The 19,891-nt window shown below is 33.7% G+C and overlaps 1 protein-coding gene across 6 annotated transcripts in view; it reads right to left on the minus strand.

The window, feature by feature from the left end:
• Window positions 1–413: 413 nt before the first annotated feature.
• LOC114871266 (furin-like protease 1) overlaps window positions 414–19,891 on the minus strand; it is a 177,503-nt gene continuing 158,025 nt past the window's right edge. For all 6 annotated transcript variants that reach the window (XM_029176947.2, XM_029176951.2, XM_029176950.2 and 3 more), the window contains 2 exons: window positions 16,770–17,054; window positions 414–2,285 (listed from right to left, as the gene is read on the minus strand). In XM_029176947.2, the coding sequence (XP_029032780.1) occupies window positions 1,846–2,285; window positions 16,770–17,054 (725 nt within the window). In that variant the 3' untranslated portion in view covers window positions 414–1,845. The remainder of the gene's footprint in view (window positions 2,286–16,769; window positions 17,055–19,891) is intronic.

Below are 19,891 nucleotides of genomic sequence, written 5' to 3' on the forward strand. Positions count from 1 at the left end.
TTTGAATTTTAAAATGTTAAGTGTAGATGAATGTCTATTTTATGGAATTTTAAATAAGAAAGGATTTAGATAATTTTTAAAGAAAAAATATTAAGTTGACAATTAAATTTTTTGTCAAATTAAACTTTTTTTATATTTCTGTTATAGAATTTGGGCGATTTTAAATAAAAATTTAATTGCCAATTTAATAATTTAATAAATCTGAATGTGCAGTAGTATTTATTTAAAAAGTGTTGTCTAATCATAAATTGATATAAGTACATTAATTAAAACACTTGTACCATTGTGTGTTTGTGTCGTGTGGTAGTTGTTAGGTAACCTGGGGCATAGTGGACGACCCTCAACAGGAGATTAAGCTGCAAATAATAAATTTACATTAACATTGATATGAAGGAAAAAGAAATATTTGCTGATTGATTATCATAATTTTATTAGCCGTTCAGATGATTATAAAATAGAAACGTTATATAATTCATGGTTACTTGTCTGGCAGGGAATCATTTTCAAGAATTTAATAAATCGAACAATTGCAAGGATATGTTAATTACATTTAATTAGTAAAATCCCTATTGTATAATGTCTATCATTTGTTTTATAACAAATGTAATTAGTTGTTTACTTCGCACGCTTTTGCAGTGATACGTGTATCACATTACGGAGGTAAATCATCTTTTATAAATATTATTTACAGTATTATTCATAAACAGAAGCAAGTTAAAACTTATGTTACAAAATGTTGTTTGATTGACAACCATGGTTATATACATCTATACCTACACCTACGATTTACTCTAACCGAGTTGTGTAACTTTAAATGTCTTTGGTTGTTAGATGTTATGCTTTATTGTTTCACCTATTTAAAGTAATTTACATAAATAGTATCACATAGTAATTTCATTCATGTAGCAATTACAATGTGCTCTCTTTGTGCAGTTAGGAACTCGGACAATGCAAATCGTGCTATAATTAAACTAGGTACGACCCGCTCGTCCCCCGGATAATTCGCGTTTTTGAAATATGGATCGTCAAAGTCTGAAAAAACTATAGTAGCAACACAACCCTTTTCAAAAACATTACGTACTGTTGGGGGTATGCGCGACCCATAGACTTTCTATAAGAAATGGAAACACCTGTAACTTTTCACTCCGGCCACTTAGCCGCACAAACGCAACGGCTTTGAGTTAGTTTTAATAAGACCTTTCTAATGACGTATATATATATAGATTACAGATTATGATAGAGTTATTCTAATTTTGATTATCGAAGAGCATAGGATTTTGCAATACAAACGGCACAAGTGCCATTTTGCAATACTTTTATGTCATCAAATGATGTCAGACTTTTCATGTTCCAAATTCGTCCATTTGATATGCCACAACCTAATAATTATTAATTGTTAGTCAGCCGTGATTTCAAACTTAGTAAGCGTATTTAATTGACTCGATTAGGGTAGAAGATTTCAAACTTTAATTTTCATTCCTCTCTAAACGCGTTTGGAATAATTTCTAATTTAAATGCTACATTTATTTCTAAATTAAATCTATTCTATTTCATGACTTCATTAATTCAAAATATTATTATGCATTTGTTGTCACATCGAATGGCTCTGAATCACATTAGTTTTCTTATAATTTCAACATTCACCGGGATAACTTACAAATTCATTCCGAAATGCAAGCTGGAATGTGTCAAACAAAAGGACGTTCTCTGAACCATTATCACTGTTCAAAAATACTGTTATCATGTCCATCGGGTCATTCAATTACACAATTTTTCGTCTTCAAGTCATCACATGCTTCGTAAATTTCATTTCTTCTTAAATCACACAGCCTATAAAATTCATTTTCATTCACTGTCAGAGAGAGTACCATTTTCTTGCAACCTATCAATTTCTTTACTCGTGTCTCCATTGCCTGAATAGGCAACCTTGCTGTATCTGAACATGGGTAAGCTTCTCCTGCGTTGATACCACTTGATCGCCATATAAATTGCCAAAGACAGGAAAAGAAGCAGGTTGATCGTGAACAAAATGGTCATTCTGTAGAACCAAAGGGTAGACTGCATCGTCCAAGAGAGTTCCAATAGGACACACTGTGACTCGCTCGAAAGGAGCTCGGCATCTTCGTAGCAGCTGGTGCACTCGGTGTTCGAAGGTCCCGAACAAGTTTGGCAAGTGTAATGGCAACGGGAACAGACTGCCTTTGTCTCGTCAGAAACGCCATAATTCCCGGCTGGACACTCGTAAACGCATACACCGTCGTGGTAGTACCAATTCAGCTTGCATTCTGAAAAATTACATAGATTCTCTTTTGTTGATGGTCTTCATCTTCGTGGTGTGTCATTTGTTTTTGTATCGTGTCGTGATCGAGTGGCGTTGTTTCTGGAGACGTAGGGACGACACTGGTGACATTTGTTTGTTCCGTGTGATTAGAAAATGCATAGCATCATTTTGGATATTGACGATTTGATTTTTGAAAAATAATACCGAGGCGTTGGATTTCATATTTTTCTGCTTTTCAAATTTTATCTAATACAATAATAATTAAAGGGTACATAGGAAAAATATTTTCTATGGCTTCAGTTTTTTTTCATTATTAACCCTCGAATGATTATGGCTGGGTTAATCGTGACCCAAATTTTCAAGTGAAAATGATCTTTAAATATTGCAAAAAAAATATTACAAAAATAAAATAAAATTTTTAAAAAAATTCAGTTCAAAAACCAAGGAATAAAAATGTGTTCTGAATGCGTCTGACTAATTATAGTTTGTATCACTTGCATTACTCTTTCTACGCTTGGGAAATAAAAACGACTCCACCCACGATGGAAAATATCTATTAATAATTTTTGCCAAACTTCTTACAACAGATAATGTACTCTTCTTTCTTTTGTACCCTTTAATTTGTACTGCGATTTGTTTCGGTGAACGAAATCATTAGTAAGAAACGATTCAGTAATTATAGGTTTCTTGGTCTGTTAACTAAGTTTTCGGATTATCTTGAAATGTAATTCGAATTTTCAAGTTGTACGAGGGTTCAGAACGAGTTCGGGAACAGTTCGCCGAGATAGGAGGTACGTTTAGAGTACCTTGATGAAGTTAATGCCAATGTTGGTAAACCAACGTTGAACGCGAAACAACCGAGGAACCGGAATTACTGTTATAATTAATAGCCATGGAAACCGGAAGCGGTTCTGATTCCTTGTAATGCAGTTTCTGAAATATCACCGCAACGATGTTTCAGCATTTAATTACGCGCCGGAAATGTTACCAGAATATGTCATCCGTACGTGTCACGCGAACATATTTTCATTGTTTCTGATTTTTCTGTGTGTCTCTTTGTGTTCCTTGTACTATTCTCTAACATTACATTCTAAGTTTAGTTTACATTAAACAAATATCTCTCTAAGTGAACATAAATTTCTCTTACGAACAAGTACATTTACGAGCGATAAGCGATATTCTATATCGAGAAATAAAAAATAAACAAATATATATTTATGGTAAATTAGGCCTCGGTGAATCAAAGATAGATTGATCAAGATTTAAATAATTTTTCATTTTTATAATTTGAACAGTTTCAATTTGATTTTCCATTCGCCAAGACCTCATGTACACACGTATCGATTTTTAAATGAATACATACAATTATATGCGTTATTTCATAAAAATAATCAAGCAGCGAAGGTAAAATTATAAAATATCAACCTTGCCAGTTATTTATTACAATTATTACGACAATACGATGGACTATTCTGCATGCTGAAGCATATATTACGCGATTTATTGGAGTTAAATACACATCGATCGTAAAAGTTGAAAGTAAAATTTATCACACGTTTCGAATCTGTATTTAAATTCACTTCTACAAACCTAGAAATTTTCGTTATCGCGATACGAATCACCCCATTCTCTATGCAGTCAATTTGATTAATCGATCAATTCATCAAGCATCGAAGCAGAAATAAAATAACATCGCCATAACCGTGTTACCCCAGCAGCGAAAGAATATATTAATCGTACATAACTCCATAAACAACCACTGCAATTATTATACAAAGAGACACGATCAAGCTTTCAACAGACAAAAAGAAAGATTTCACGAATCGAAGCAAATTGAATCCAGACGAATTTATTCAATTAAATAAATATTAAAAATTTTGAATTTTTAGATACAAACGTGAATTTCTAAATTTAGAAATAAAGAAAAAAATGATTTCAAATATTAAATCATTAATTAAGTGAAACTAGTTTTAATTAACATCGTCTACAATTCAAGATACTTGAACGAAAGCAGTATTTAGCGAAAGGATGCAAATAAGGAGTATTATAGAACGATAGAGAAGTAAGACTCACCGTGCTGGTGAAGCGATCAGGGATAGGTCTTTATTTTTTTTTGTTTTTTTTTTTTTTGATTGGTTGTACGTGTGTGGTTGTGGATGTGGATGTGGTTGGTGATGGTAGTTGGCTGGTCTGAGAAAATCCGCACCGCAACTCGCCCACGAAGAGCCCAAGTACCTAAATACGTTTTCAGAACCTGCTATGAAGTAGAGGGATAAAGCGACACGTGACACTTTACGACAAGTAATCGTTTTTCTTTTCTTTTTTTTTATGTCTTTGCCGAACAGAATTGAAGTTTGATTTCCTGGATAAGCGGCACAGATGATCTTTTCTCTTCATTTGATCAGTTCCCAGGTTCTTTTCAAGATAAATTCAATTTGCCGCGTGTAAATTGACACTGATCTTTTTCCTTTCTTGGATATTTCTTTCAATTTTTTTCTTTCTTATCAACGAAATTTTCCAATTAGTTTTTTAAAAATAATTACAAATTTTCGAAAGCATATTCGAGGTGTTGTATAGTAGTGAAATATTATTTAGAAATTTAATTTCAAATTTATTTTCGCTGTCAACTAATTAAGAAATCTTTCAATTATGAAAATAATAAATACCGTCAGAATTTTGTTTTTAATGTAGATGTTTAAAATAATAGTTATTTGATTATAGTAATTTTATTAGAAATACGAAAGAGAAATAATATTTATTCTTTAGAAAAAGAAAGATATGATATTCTTAGGAAGGATGTATTTCATTGTTCACATTAGAGGTAATCGAACTTTTATCTACAAGACAGCGAGAGATTTATCTGGTACACAGGATTCTTGCGAACTTTTGCTCGATTCGAGGGAAGCGGAAAAACAACCTGGTAAAAATCAAGAAAATTAAAGTTAAGGAGAAAAGGAGAAAAACAGTTTTAGCGATAAAACGCGTTGTTCGAAAGTCGATAGGATAAACGTTACAGATTTGCAAACAAAATTACAATTATCAAAGAGTAAATATTGTTTATCGAAGCACGCGTATTACTTATATTGTAATTTATGAAAGTAATTATTTACAGTTTCATTATTAGAAGAAAAGAGAAATTAATAAAAGGCCAGATTGCACGTTCGAACGATAGCTGTTATTTCCTTTTTAGTATCATATTTTAATAATACATTAGTTCGAGATTATATGCAAAATCACCAAACGATAAATTAATAGAAGAAAAGTAATATTCTGAATTATTTACATACCTCTGTATTCCTTAATGCATGCAACACGAGACATTGGAAGATAAAACACTGTTTTAGCAAAACATTCATTCGGTGCAACTGAAATTTCATGCAAAATTGTGCAACCGTATACCTTTCACGATAGTTCCTTGGCAAAAGCATTGAAAATAAAGAGGAAAGTTAGCAAATGTTTCATCCGTGAAGAAATATCCTGGATACAATGTAATACCTACTGCTACGAATTTGTAAACTTGCAAACTTTTCAACGAATCTCATCATAACTCAGAAAGTAGAAACATTCTTGATCATAATTTGGTGTGTATACGTATACAGGGTGTCCTATACAAAAATGACTGAATACAAAAAATTATAGAAAAAAATATAACTGTTTTATTAAGAGTACATGCCTATTCAGGATAAGCAAAAGAAAGTGCATCTTTGAGAATTCTTATTAGCAAAGCTAATTAAGTTTTTTCAATTTTTTTTTATTACTTTAAATTATGTCCAAAGTATAGGGTTTCGTTGGAAAAAAAAGAAAGAGATGCAACTGCACTTTTCTGAAGTACCAATGCACAAAAATGCATATAATTTATTCCACCACATGCATTGCTCAACACCAATTAATTTTGTCCTTCTCTAATAGTTTTCAAACATATAGCTTGTCCCATTTGTGTATAACACCCTGTACACATGAAATTTGATTAACCAGAACAATTAGATAATATTATGTGACGTAGCAGCCTGCTAAATATTTTCATTATTCAAATGTAGGTATTACAATGCTGTTTTACGAGTTCACGTGAAAGTTCATTAAATTATTCATGAAGTGCAAGCAAAAAACTTTTCGTATACGGTAAAGTTAAATTAAAATCTATTTCTGCTTTAACTTTTAACAATTCCTCCCTTTATGCGACGATTTTTATCTACCGTCCTTTCTATGCGGGCCCTTTTAGATTACTTCATTAACATCCTTTTTTCTTTCGTGTCTTACATTCACCCTACACATTTCGATAACGTATTATTACTATTATCAAGCTTAATTATTAATAAATTGTTTTAAAGCGTTCGTTTTTCATGCATTCGTAGCAAGATATACGATTTATTTTCAATTTTCACCCACTATTTCATTAGAAATATTCAATGCAAAAATGTACAGAATTAAACTTTTAATTATTCAATCAATATTATTTAATAAAATTGGGTGATTTATCTGATATTTGCAAATTAAATATTCCGTACCTTTTTGCATTTTATTCTCTTACGTATGAAACGTTTAGCATAGCGAGAAAAGATTTCTCTCAAGCTCACTGTTAAACGAACGTAAAATCACATAAAATCAGGGTACAAGAAAATTAAACAAAAAGAAGTGACTTGATTCGCTTCAATTACGAACGATTTGTCGAGGTACATTGCACATTCACAGTATTTCGTTTTTCTGCAAGAGACATCACTCAATTAACACAAGATGATTTTAATATTATGAGAATAAAATATTTGATATTCTTTATAGGCAAATATTCATACTGAAGGGATTAAAAACCTTTAAAATTCAAATTGAAAAGTTAAAGAGTTATCTAAAAAAATTTTTAAGAAACATTTAACATGCAAATTATCTTAGATTAAAAAATGTTTAGGTGGTGTATATTCAGAAATAGTGATTGACGTGTGTCAATTGGCTGATGTCCCCTGTTAATTGAGATCATGCGACGTTTCAATTACGAATCATATAACCAATAAGCACAGACACCTATTGACACCTTGACTGCTATAGTAGAATGAACCATCTAGTCAGACACGATATTAAGAAACTAATTCATCCAATTTGATACTTCACTCTTTAAAATTGCCTGTCTCCCTTTATTTACTCGTTACATTACTCAAGTGGAAATATAAATCCTAGTTTGATCCTACAAAATCTCAGTTCTTTTGACCTTCATATTTCACGTCAAAAGGGGAATGCTATTTTGGTTCCGTCACGTTTTACGCGATAATTAAGAGGTCTTAACTAGAATTACTGCTCGTTCTCATAATTTATTTCAATATCTCTGAATTCTACTAAATTTTTAAATTTCATTTTGTGACCTTATTTCGGGATCGTAATTACACTTTCATTTCCATTTCCACTCAAGTATTTATTCTAAAATTTCATTTTTGACCATTAAATCCTCGTCTACAATCGATAGACACAAAATATTATAAATAATTTAAATTTTCACTCGAGTATCCATGCCAATTACCATCCTAAAATTTTACTCTTTAATATTGAAAAATTTATTGATAAATCAAATTATGTAATTTAAGTTAAGACTTTGGTAAATCTTCGAGCATTTCTTCTATGGCAGTCAACGTGTTGATCATGCAACCGAACGGGTTATACCGTGTGTCCACAGAAAAATGTCGACGACAGAGCATGCTTTAGAGGCACATACCTGTTCTCCCCCGCTAAATAAAAAAGGGAGGTTAGCGTGCGCGTGCGTGAGTCGACGCTAATCGAGCTATCATCGATCGAATGAATTCACTGAACGAAGTCCGTTCAAGATGAATAACGCCCGGTGGTGTTGTTGTTCAGGATATTCTCCCCTTTTAATTCATCCATGATATACAAATTCCAATGTCGCATATAATGGTTTTTTTTTTTTTCATAGTAGTTGCAATTACTTATACAATATATATTATGTATATTTTTTGTGTACATAAAATGTACGTGGCAAGCCCTGAACGCTGTTCATACTTGTCGATTTTCTTCTTTCCGATCGATTTATTCTGATCTTTTATCATTGCACAAAAAATTCGCGAAAGGAAGACGATTCCTTTTTCTTTTTATCAAGTTTTCTCTTAAGGGTAGAAAAAGATCGATGGACAGGAAAGGAGAAAACGACAAGGGATGAAAGTGTCGATTCGGGCTACTTCGCACCTTACGTCTCTCGTTCCTCTTGCCTCAGAACTTTATAACTTAGGATATGTCGCTTTATCAAGCAAAGATACATTTTACATTACATACAAACATTTACAATAGATACATTAACAATATGCTGGACCGAGCCACCGCTGAACAGTTCTCGAAATACCGATTCGACGGAGATACTCGTTTTTGAAGAATCACTTTATTATCTCATCGAAACGTTTGAATAATTCTGAATACTAATCGAGTTATTTTGGAAAAATAATTTCTTTTCCATTTTTCTTAATTTCTATAAGTACAAAATCACATCACAGAGTGACTTGTTTAAAAAATAAGCTGCGATTTTTCTTAGATGCCACAGTGTAATTGATGCACGTTCAATTTAACACCTTCGTTTTGAGCCATTATTAGTTTCCCTCGTGAAACGAGGTATAATTTATTATTGTCATACGAAAATCGTGCACGACGATTCAGAGGTGTTAAATTTTAAAAGTCGACATTATTTAAGTACTTAATCACGATGTTGCCTCGTCCATATGCAATTTTTATTCGCCCTTCCTTTGTTCAGATTCTTTCCCCATCGTATTTCACAATTTATCTCCTTTCGATACGAAAAAGTTTTATTCGTGCAGCATGTTTAAAAGTGTGACAGCGAAGAAAGGTTCGCGCGAGAAAAGGTTGAACAGTTGAGAAATAAGAGTATCCCATTGACGTAGCGGAAATTCGACTGTCCAACCGTGTCGTCCGACGTGTATTGTACATCTTGGAAGATACTTCACACCTGAACGAATCGAAACACATCCAAAATCCTTTACTACGTAATTAGCCACGTTTACACCATTCGTTTCCATCTTACTCGACTACCAACACCCCTCCACGATGATTAAAATAATTGACTCTTATCGTTTAGAACTCAATATACACGTATAATCGGTATGTACTTTCGTTATTTTCTTTTCTTTCTTTTTTTCTTTAGGATTCAAACTTGATTCAAGTTCGTTCATGGTTATTTTTATCTTGTGCCTCCCTTTCATTTCTTTGAAGCGAGTATTTTAAAATGTTTGAGACATCGATTGCTCTTCCTTTTGAGACTTCCTTTAAGATTCTTCCACGAAATGGATTATTTAATCAAGCTGTTCCTTTCAATCTTTGGGGTAGCTCGGAGTTTGTGGTATAAACGAGTATGAAATACATAATTACTGCTGCCTAATCGACCGCGGGTTAAATTTGCTATTTCAATTTATTATCCTGACGAAATTGTTGCCTTTATGCTTGATTCGCGTCGGTATTTCGTCGATTGTTGCACGTATATACAGAAATATTATACATTCACTTATACGTGTACGGATATTTAACTCTCCATAAACCAAAGTTTTGTTTGGAAAAGCGTAAGATGGACAGGGTAAAGTGTAACAGAATGTAACAATCCTATGCATGGGTTATAGAGAGTTAGACGTGAGCACATACGTAATGGCATAAGAAATATTGGAAGCCATAGAGTAATTAATAATTGATGACTTGCAAAATAATTATTAATTACAGGATGTTATAATAAAAATATTAAAATTTTTTTTTGAACCTCATACTTACAGCGAGATAAGAATAATTAGGATAATAATTATACTTGATTTAAAATTAATTAAAGATACCTTAGTACCTGTAAATAAAAATTTCTGTACAATTTTAGATAATTTTAGAAAATCTAATCATTAATTTATCTAATGAGAATGCCGATACATACGTGTACCATAACAATGAATAATTACGGTCAGAAATGCTTTAATGAGCAATTAATTCCATGCACATTACGTATGGCTCTCTCGTATTTCTCCTCATAGATGCCTTATCACGATATGCTGGTTTGCAACACCTATACAACTAATAAATTAACATCTAAAATATACACATTTATACGGAACTGTATATTAAATAATCACGATGGATAAACAATACTCGAAGAACAAATCACCGTTTCTATATCGTGTCTAAGTACACGCGAATGAAAGCTCAACGAACGTAACCATTTCTGGTTAAAAAAGCGTTTCTACCGTTAAAACATATGGAAGCGTATTTTGTTGCTTTGTTTGCCGCGGTTTCCTCTCTCTCCATTTTTTTCTTTTTTTTTCTTTCACTCTTGTTTCCGTGTTTTTTATTCGCGTTCGTTAACTTCGTAAACGAACGCTGTGCGTACGTTCGAAACACGTTGTCTTTGTGAATTTTCAAGGGAAAAAGTTGCTAGGAACTGCTTGTGCGTTTGGTAACTACATACATACGTGGAATCAATCAATTTTCTTTTATAAGTACGTTGAACGTTAAATTAGTTTACGGAGAACGCACTTTGAAAAGCATATACATACTCGTCGGCCTATTCGCGATCAAATGATTCGCTAAAAATTGTCTACCTACGAACTTACGGGGAAATCAAACTAAATAGAATAACAATTATAAAAATCAGAATTAATCTTGCCTTCTGCTCGTCTTTTATTTTTATGCAATCAACCCTTTCGCTATCGAGCATATTTAATTTTCATTCACAAAGTAAATTACTTATCGAATTAATGAATTCTACTCAAAAATTGTAGCGAAAGGGTTGAAAGCTTATTTAAGACGAAAAAGAAAATGAAGACAAAAATAAATCTGCAACATATCGTTTAAGAGGGTATCATTAATTTTTGAATTTTATGTAATGAAATTTACGTATTCTGTCTGGAATTTTGATATTTAAATGAGACTGTCAGAGCACGACAATGTGGGACGAATGTGACTCGAAAATAATTGGACATTCTCGGGTATTTTCAAAGAAAGTCGACGTGTCAGCTGGAATTTAATGCGGGACTACCCTCACGATGAAAATGATATGTGCTTGATAACGTGGTCGGTCGATCGTGCTGAATGCTCCACGTTACGTGGAAACGACGATAACACATTGTTTTCAGGCCTCGTCGTTCATCACGGGACGTTGTTACGCAGCATCCGGTTACAATGATATGCAATACAATAACAACGGATAACAAATAGACGATGCTGCGAGATGGGACGATCAAACGAACGATAACAAATGACAGACCTAGCCATTGTCTATTTGCTAATTCAAATAAGTATATTACAGCTAGTTCGGCGTAAAACGAACGAAAGGAACTGTGTTCGATGTTTTGAAAATATTTTCACCGATTCGTATATTTGTTCTGAAATTTAACTCTTTTAATTTTCCGTGTTCTATGGATTTTTGCTGATAAAACAAAGCAAAAAGTTATTTCAAAGTTGAATTGTATTTTGTGTGTTTTCATATATTATACGAACAAATGTGCGAATCAGAGTAGGATGGAAGAGCTTTGTTAATAAAATGAGATGACAGAGGGTGTTAAAAATGAGGTGGAATAATATCGACAAATTATTGCACGCGATATTTTTCCAAAAGTTGAGTCAGATGGAGGGATTCAGAAGAAAAGAAGATTAATTTGCAGGTAGTGCATATGTAACAGTTGAGCGTTGATCACAGACGATAATTAAGTGAAGCGAATGTATTTTTGCGAGACGCAATCTGTGCGTTTGAAAGATAAATTAAATTTAACTGAGAAAAAGGAAGACTTATTCCTTCTATATTTTTCTCTCTACGATTTAAATCTAAATCACTAAGCGAATACCAAATATTGACATTACTACAGTAATATTAACGAATTACTCTCACGAAAAACAGATTATAATTAAATAGATGAATACTTTCGAATGCTAAAGTAACAAGTGTTAACACGTTGACTGCCAGGGATTCTTATAATGGGATAATTAAGTAGATAAATTTTCAATATTATTGCTATTATATTAGTGATATGAAATAGCAATTTGAAAACTTAAATTTGAAAATTAATTATTTTATGCTAAGGGCTATTCATAACCAGTAACCTGAAGCATGGAAAAATAATTAAAGACAGTTCCAATTAATATTAATATTATTAATTGTGTAAAGTACCAAATGCAAAATTTAACAAATAAATTTTCAATCACATAAAAAGCTTAATTCGGAAATTGGAAAATCCTATTCCGAATAATCGCAATTGCAGTATGTCTGACCATACACAATTTCTTCCACTGCAACAATCAACGTGTTAAGCTGAAATTCATAGATATGTAATGGAAATCGAGGCATGTTACTACAATTAGGACAAAATGAAAATGTCGCATTAACGCGAGTCAATTTTCGTGTCCCATATGGCGTGTCTCGAATCTTAATCGAAGCAATTAAACTTTTACCTCGTTCAGTTCTTCTATTCAATAAGAGAGGAGTCATTAGTATTTACCATTCGACTCTTCTTTGTGGCTGACCGCCAGCGATGCCAATTAACGATAAAGTAGGTCATTCCAACTTTGGTTGGCCCAGATTCTTTTTTTTTTTTTCATATTTTCTTCGTATGACCGCTTGAGCGGTCATTAAAATTTCTCGTCCTCGAATATCTTCGTTTGGCTCGTGCCGTTTTAGTTTCCTTCCTTTTTCAATAGATTTTTTAGACACGTTTTTCAACTCGTTAGGAGATTAAAGAATTTCAATCAACCGCAGAAGTTTGATAACCGAACCGTTCGTTCAGATTTCATTTCAGAAGACGAATCTTAATTGCTGTACTAAATTGACGAGGAAATTTCTTCAAATATTCAAACAATACAGCATTTGTTTTTTTTTTTATTTGAAACGACGAAAATTTTTATTGCTTTCTTAACAATGTTCCTCGTTTATATAATTATTGCCAAGCAAGTGAAACGCGTTCTAGCTGTTTTAATTAAAATCCACGCCGTTTAACCGTGAAAATTAATTTTCATTAATGTCGATATGATCAAGAGCACCGTATCTCGGTTAGTCTCGTCTTCGCGAAACTCTCGAGGCTACATAAAAATGAATAAAGCGCAAACGAAATTTCCTTTCACACGATAGAACCGTGTACAGGTAGTCGGTGTTTTCGTTGAAAAGTTTTCTCAGTTAAATGGTCTCTTTCCTTCTGATCAATGGCCTAAACTCTGGAAGCCACTTGAATGAGAAAGCACACCCTGTACTGTCGTTCTCTCATCCTTTGAACAAACGAGAAACTGCCGACTCGATTCGACGAACACAAACGATTCCCCTTGTCAATGAATTGGGTTATCCGAGCCCTGTGACCACGGCTTAATAAAATATTTGAAGCCATTTACGTACGAGCTTCCTCCTTCAATTTTGCATCCTCCTCCCTTTCAGCCGGATTCTTTTTGACCCAATTAAAAAGCGACTGATTAAGCGTCTAGACGTATTGAGTCGTTTGGAAAATTTATTTTTAGAGTAATTAGCGATATCTAAGGGTATATATCATTAGAAATTAGAAATTATTTATTATTCAACATCTGAAGAATAATAAAATAATTTTTTATTCTTCGCAATTTCTGAAATAAACATTTTACCTTGAATTTATTAAATTCAATTAAGAATTTTCCAAGCAATCCCGAATCCTGAACGTTTTTATTTATTCAAAATGAAACTGGACGCAGGAATCTTCATAAAATACACCTCTTCGATGGTAGAAGGAATGATTGCATATAATATGGGATATTTGCAAATGATAAAATTTAATGGCGTTGATATTGTACGTTAATTCTGTCGGAAATTTCATTTCATTCTGCATGTGCTCGGTCTTCAATTGGATGTTACATGAAACTTTGATCGTGTTCCGTTTTACATTTCACGATTTCCCGACGATCGAGTTTTTTCTTGACATTTAATCACGTACATAGGTATTATTCGGTTGCGTATGAAATTCACGAAATTTCAGCTTTCTACGAAAACATTGCTGTCGTCAGCAAATTTAATCCATTTAACGAGACAACGACTGGTTTCGTTTCAAATCGAAATCAAGTAACAAAGGTTGAGGTTTTTTCCACTGTTTCGCAAATGTATTTTCCCTTTCTTTTTATTTTTTCTCTCTCTTTTTTGACTGTTTGCATTGGTCGCTCGTAAATGCTCCGTTATCTTTTTGTTTCGGCAGTGCTGATAGCCCAGCTGGCATTCCCCTCTGGGTAAGCAAAGTTGTTGGAAGAAAACGTGGGCGAAAGTTTGTCACGAACGAAAAATAGAGAAACGAGACAGTGGGAATGTCGGGATACGCAACGAAAGAAGCGGAAAGATAAAAACGAAATGTTCCGGTGAAACGAAGAAGCGGAAAAGAAGGGAAAAATGATAGAGATGATAAGAAAAGCGAATGATCTAATTTTTTGAACACGTTGGTTCGTTTCATCTCTTCATTGCTAATGAGCTTTTACATATTAATAAATCGTGTTATTACAAATTTTTCTATGTATGGTTTTTAGAAATATTTTACATTATATTTCTGTGATGGTTCAGAAATATATATTTTTTAAATTTATTCTATTTTGTTTAATTTCCAAGAATAGAATTTTAATTTAATGATCATTATTTCTAATTAATTATTAACGATTAATCAAAACTAATCAGAACAAAACCTTCTTGAATTTTAATATTAAATTATTTACTAAAACCATACATAGAATGATTTATAACAATATTATTTATCAACATGTAAAAGTTTATTAAAATTTGAAGAGGATATATGGAGATATTTTGTTATTAGAGAAACTAATCGTTGAAGTTACAAGACTACATAAAACTTATTAACATCACATTCAAGATTATTAAAATATCATTCTGTTTTTTTTTTTGTTTTTTTTTTTTCAATTGTTCTCTGCGATTTTTCTGCCCCCCTTTTCTGTATAATAATACAGGTGAACTGGAATAATTTGTCGTACGTACGAAGCAATTAACACTTCGTACAAGCGATAATCGAATATTAATCGCGAAATTTAAACAGCAATTATGTCTCACTGAACGCTTATTATTCAGGGATTTCGCGGTCGAGTAGCATCCGATAATTAATTGGCTTTTTAGGAAAATTCGAACGGTTACGAATTTGCGGAATGCGATGTTATCGTCGGATCGTAGTGAACACTATCAGTTACGCGAGGCAATATTTTTCCAGGATCGCAACGTGTACGCGAAATTGGCGAGGAATCGAAGGGAATCAATTTCCATCGATAGGATTCTCAGGTAGTGGCAGTTTCGCGAGTGAGCTTCTTTACATTTCGTAGAAAAGTTTGGTGAGATATTTCTAAATAACGCGGAACGGCATATCGAACGCGCGGTACAAGTTTCTCCCCCGATAACCAGTGAATTCCGTTTCCCGATCGAAGAAAATCGAGATCAACCATCAAAGGATGAAACTTGATCGAAAAAAGCTTAGCCAATAAAATATCAGCGGGGGGAAAGTTATTACAACCGTTTGCTATAAAAGGTATCAAAGGAACGGTTCGCTCGTTATTTCGCCTGATTCTATGGAGATTATGATCGAAGCGTATCGCTTTCACGATACACCACGTGCCACGGATATCCATTTTGAATAATTCATCGCGATGAAAAATCACAAGGCCTCTGCATATTCAAAGGAACAGAGTTCCTCGTGGACGTTCCAATTCCAAGTCTACCTAGCAGTCGATCACTTCGATTTTCTCCGATGATGCTCTATCCTTTCACCTTATCAATCCCTTGTTTTCCAACGAACCAGGCTGCGACTGATGCTTATCATCAAACTGTCCAATAGAGATACACCAGAACCCAAAACGATTGGATCAAATCAAGTACCATTCCTGAAACTATTTTAGAACACCAGAATATTAAAATTCTGAAAATTATATGATGTTAGATATTTTCAGGAATTTAATTCAATTAAATCCAACAATTTCGAGTTCTGATTTATTCTTACCGTCCAGACAATTCTAACTACATTCATACCGATCGCCAAGGAGTCTCTCTTACACTTGATCCAATTAATCCTAACCCTAAGAACGACCCGCGTTAACGAGCGTCCACATTGAAAAGCACCCGGACAAAAACCCGTTGGACATTTTAAGCTCGATGATGTTCGTCACATCGTCAGAGTTCCTAGGGATCTCCGTCGGTTCACGTTTAGGGTATCACACAACGCACAGAGTTCGAAGGAACGCGTCGACACCCTTTATACTTCCGGTTAAACGGTGCACCGGCAGATGAAGGTATCGATCGTTCGGGTACGTCATCATGAACACCGAGTTCCTGACGACCTGACGATCGTCGAGTTCACATTGAACACGATTTTTGCGTCGTTCGACGATGCCGAGGATGAACCCGAGGTATCGGTTGACACCTCGAGGTCACTCTCGTCCTGAACACCTGGTGGACCCTGCCAGCTGGTCAACTGCTCACCCCAGCTGGCCGCACCGATCAGGTAGGCTAGAAGGAGTAGAATGAGGCACCCACCTAGGCACCTGCCGTTCGAAGCGTCGACGGAACTGCAACCGCTCGTCTGGTTCTCCGTCGTCGGTCTCTGGACCTCCGGATGCGACACGCGTTCTACCTGCTGGCTACCCGTCCATGAACCGCTCTCCTGGTCCACGTTGTTGTGCCTCGCTCCTATCGCCGTGTTATCCTGGCTAACGTCCTCGTGAATCACGGGGGGTACCAACTTGTCCTTGTCCAGGTCGTCGTCGAATTCTAGGGACGTTTCCGTACCGTAGAACACTAGCTTGAACTCTTCCAGAGTGTCTGGAAAATTATTGATCAGGTTTAGTTTCGTTCTTTATCCGGTTTTTCTTGGACGAATAGAAAAAAGAAAGGTGAATTTATGGTTTCTTGAAGTAGGTGTCTGTTTGAGGGTAAAGTTTGTGGAGGGAGCTACTGAGGGGAGTTTTCGGAAGTGGATATGCTGAGAATTAGTTGATTAAATTAGTGATTCGATTGATTGACAGAAGTGGTGGATTCAGGGGAGTGAATGGCCAAGAGTCAGTAAGAATGAAGACAAATTACTTTGGCTAGGATTTTAATTTTTAATCAAATAAATTATTTAATCACACACGTGTCTCAAGCAAGATTTCTTTGTGTTTAAGGTGATATTTTTTGTTGGAGAATGGTATAATTATGTGATGGACCTTTCTTTTTTCTTTTGAGAAGGTAAAGCCAAGTTCATTATATGAGGTGTGAACTAGATTTTAGGATACGTACATTGGGATATACAAAAGATGATTGATCTAATAAATACAAAATACATGTGTGAGCATGCTGAAACGTAAAAATTGGAGAAGTTTCAAAGCATCTCAAAATTCTGGGGACACCGTTAAAATAAAGGGGGATATATTAATGTATTTACCTGAGTGCGTGTGTTTTTTTATAATATATTTTGGTGAAATATTTTTGGTTGCAAGCATTAAAATCATAATCTTCCCTATCATTTGGGATCAGGAATTCTAATTAAATAATTGATTTTCAATATAAAATTATTCTGAATTTTGTAATTTCAAATGAAACAAGTGAACGGAAAATCATTAGTTACGTATTGCTAGATTCTTCATGGTCATTTATCTTTATCCTCAATTTAATTGTCTATCTTGATGAAACTCATTCAGGAAGACGATAAATGATCGGACGCGATTTGCAACAATTTGCAATCTGAATTTACTAGAAATGACAGGATATTAATGATAGAAAGAGTTTGGTAGTTACGCGAGATTGAAAACGTTACGAAAGAAATTAAATTCAGATGAAAACTATCGATATTGCGAAATGATTTTAATTAAAATTTTCATTCCAGTTTCTTTATTGAACGTTCAGTCGTCGATTGAAACAGTTTGATAATCAAAATAACAACCGACGTATCCAGAATTACATCTACGTACTGGAAAATTATTTTGACCGATCGATCAAGGACTTCGAAACGTTTTCGTCAAATTAATTACCTTCGAGTCGATAAAATATTCGCTCGTTAATTGCATTTCCATCGATATTCGTATTTACCTTACAGAACATACGTGGAAATAAAATGAAACACTCTCAACGCTTATTTTCCAAAAAATGTTAATAAAAAAACGTAACCAATGAATGTGGGGTTACAATTGACCCACCGTGTGAGGGTTGATTTGTATTCGTCGTGGTATTTTCAATTTAGTTTACTTATCGTATCTATAACTGTCAATAACATTTGTGTTCTCGATAGAAGTGCTCAGAAAACTCGAACCAACCTAGTATATCATCGAGATTCTAGAACGGAAACTGTCTTCCTAATGTCACCACTATGTAACGACAGATGGGTGCTTCCATTTCACGCGTCTCGAGTGCACTTTGCATTATCCGTAAACACATACACACGTGTGTGCCGTTTACGTTCATTCACGCGAACAAGTATGTTTCATACGTGAAGTAGTTCGTGTACTCTCAATTTGTGTACGTGTCTCGAAACCTAGTCTTAGAAAGACGGTGACAGTGAAATGGAGGAGGCGAAGAGGGTGTCAATGTCGCTGGGTGTCGAGAAATTAATAACATCGCGATGCCGGCTAGAAAATTTTGTCCTCAGCTGAAGGAACAACGATTGCCCATTATTCTAACAATCTTTAAATACAAATTTTAAATGTTAGAAAAACATTAGGGAACATCAAATAAATTTTTATTCCACAAAAACAATTTTCTTTTAATTAAAATGTGAAAATTATTCATTTCACAACTCACATTGAATACAAATATAAAAAAATCTAATGTTTAATTAGGAAATTGAGAATAATTCATCGAGAGTTATATGAGAAGAAAAATGTTTTATGGGTATTTTTATGTCCCTGATGATTTTGCTGCTATATGTTTATATAGTTTTTTATCTACTTGTTTATGATAAGTAATCGTAAATTCTGCTGATACCGATGGTAATAAAATCGACGTTAAAGTAACGCCAGTTACTCGAAGATGTCAGAGGGGTTGTAAAATACCCTTGCATCGCGACGCCAGAGGATATTTTATGTAGTGTCGAGAGAAATAACTCGTTCAGGTTATTGTTATTGCTCGTAAAACATCGATACGATTATCTTTCGAATGGTAAAAGCTTGATAAATGATTCTATATAATATAAATATTATATTCCTCGAAACAGATTTTCAGAAACTCTCCTGATATTACTGTTATTTAAAAAATATCATCATCGAAGCAAAATGTATTTTGCATAAAATTATAAAATTCAAAATAGATTGAAGATCGTTCATATAGATGGCTATTTAACTTTTCTTATTACTAAAGTTTAATGAAATCCTTGTCTTTGACAAAAATTCACAACTCTTTGAAATTCATCAGGAAGAAGTTTTAAAAGTAATAAAAAAGTAGGATTTTATAATATAATTTGTTATAACGAAAAATAAAATTTGATGTTTTCATTGGAATAATATTGAAATGATTAAGGAAAATGTTTTGATTTATCGGAGGGTGAAAATTAATGTCTAATAAGCGTGAGTCTAACATCTAATAATGCTCGTACGTTATATTTGTACTGCTTAGAAACACACTTCTACTGAACACACATTTCCATGCATATAAGCGAATCACGTAGGAGGAACGTTACCTGTAGTAAA

The sequence above is a fragment of the Osmia bicornis genome, chromosome 10 (genome assembly GCF_907164935.1).
Source record: "Osmia bicornis bicornis chromosome 10, iOsmBic2.1, whole genome shotgun sequence".
NCBI classification, from domain to species: Eukaryota; Metazoa; Arthropoda; class Insecta; order Hymenoptera; family Megachilidae; genus Osmia; species Osmia bicornis.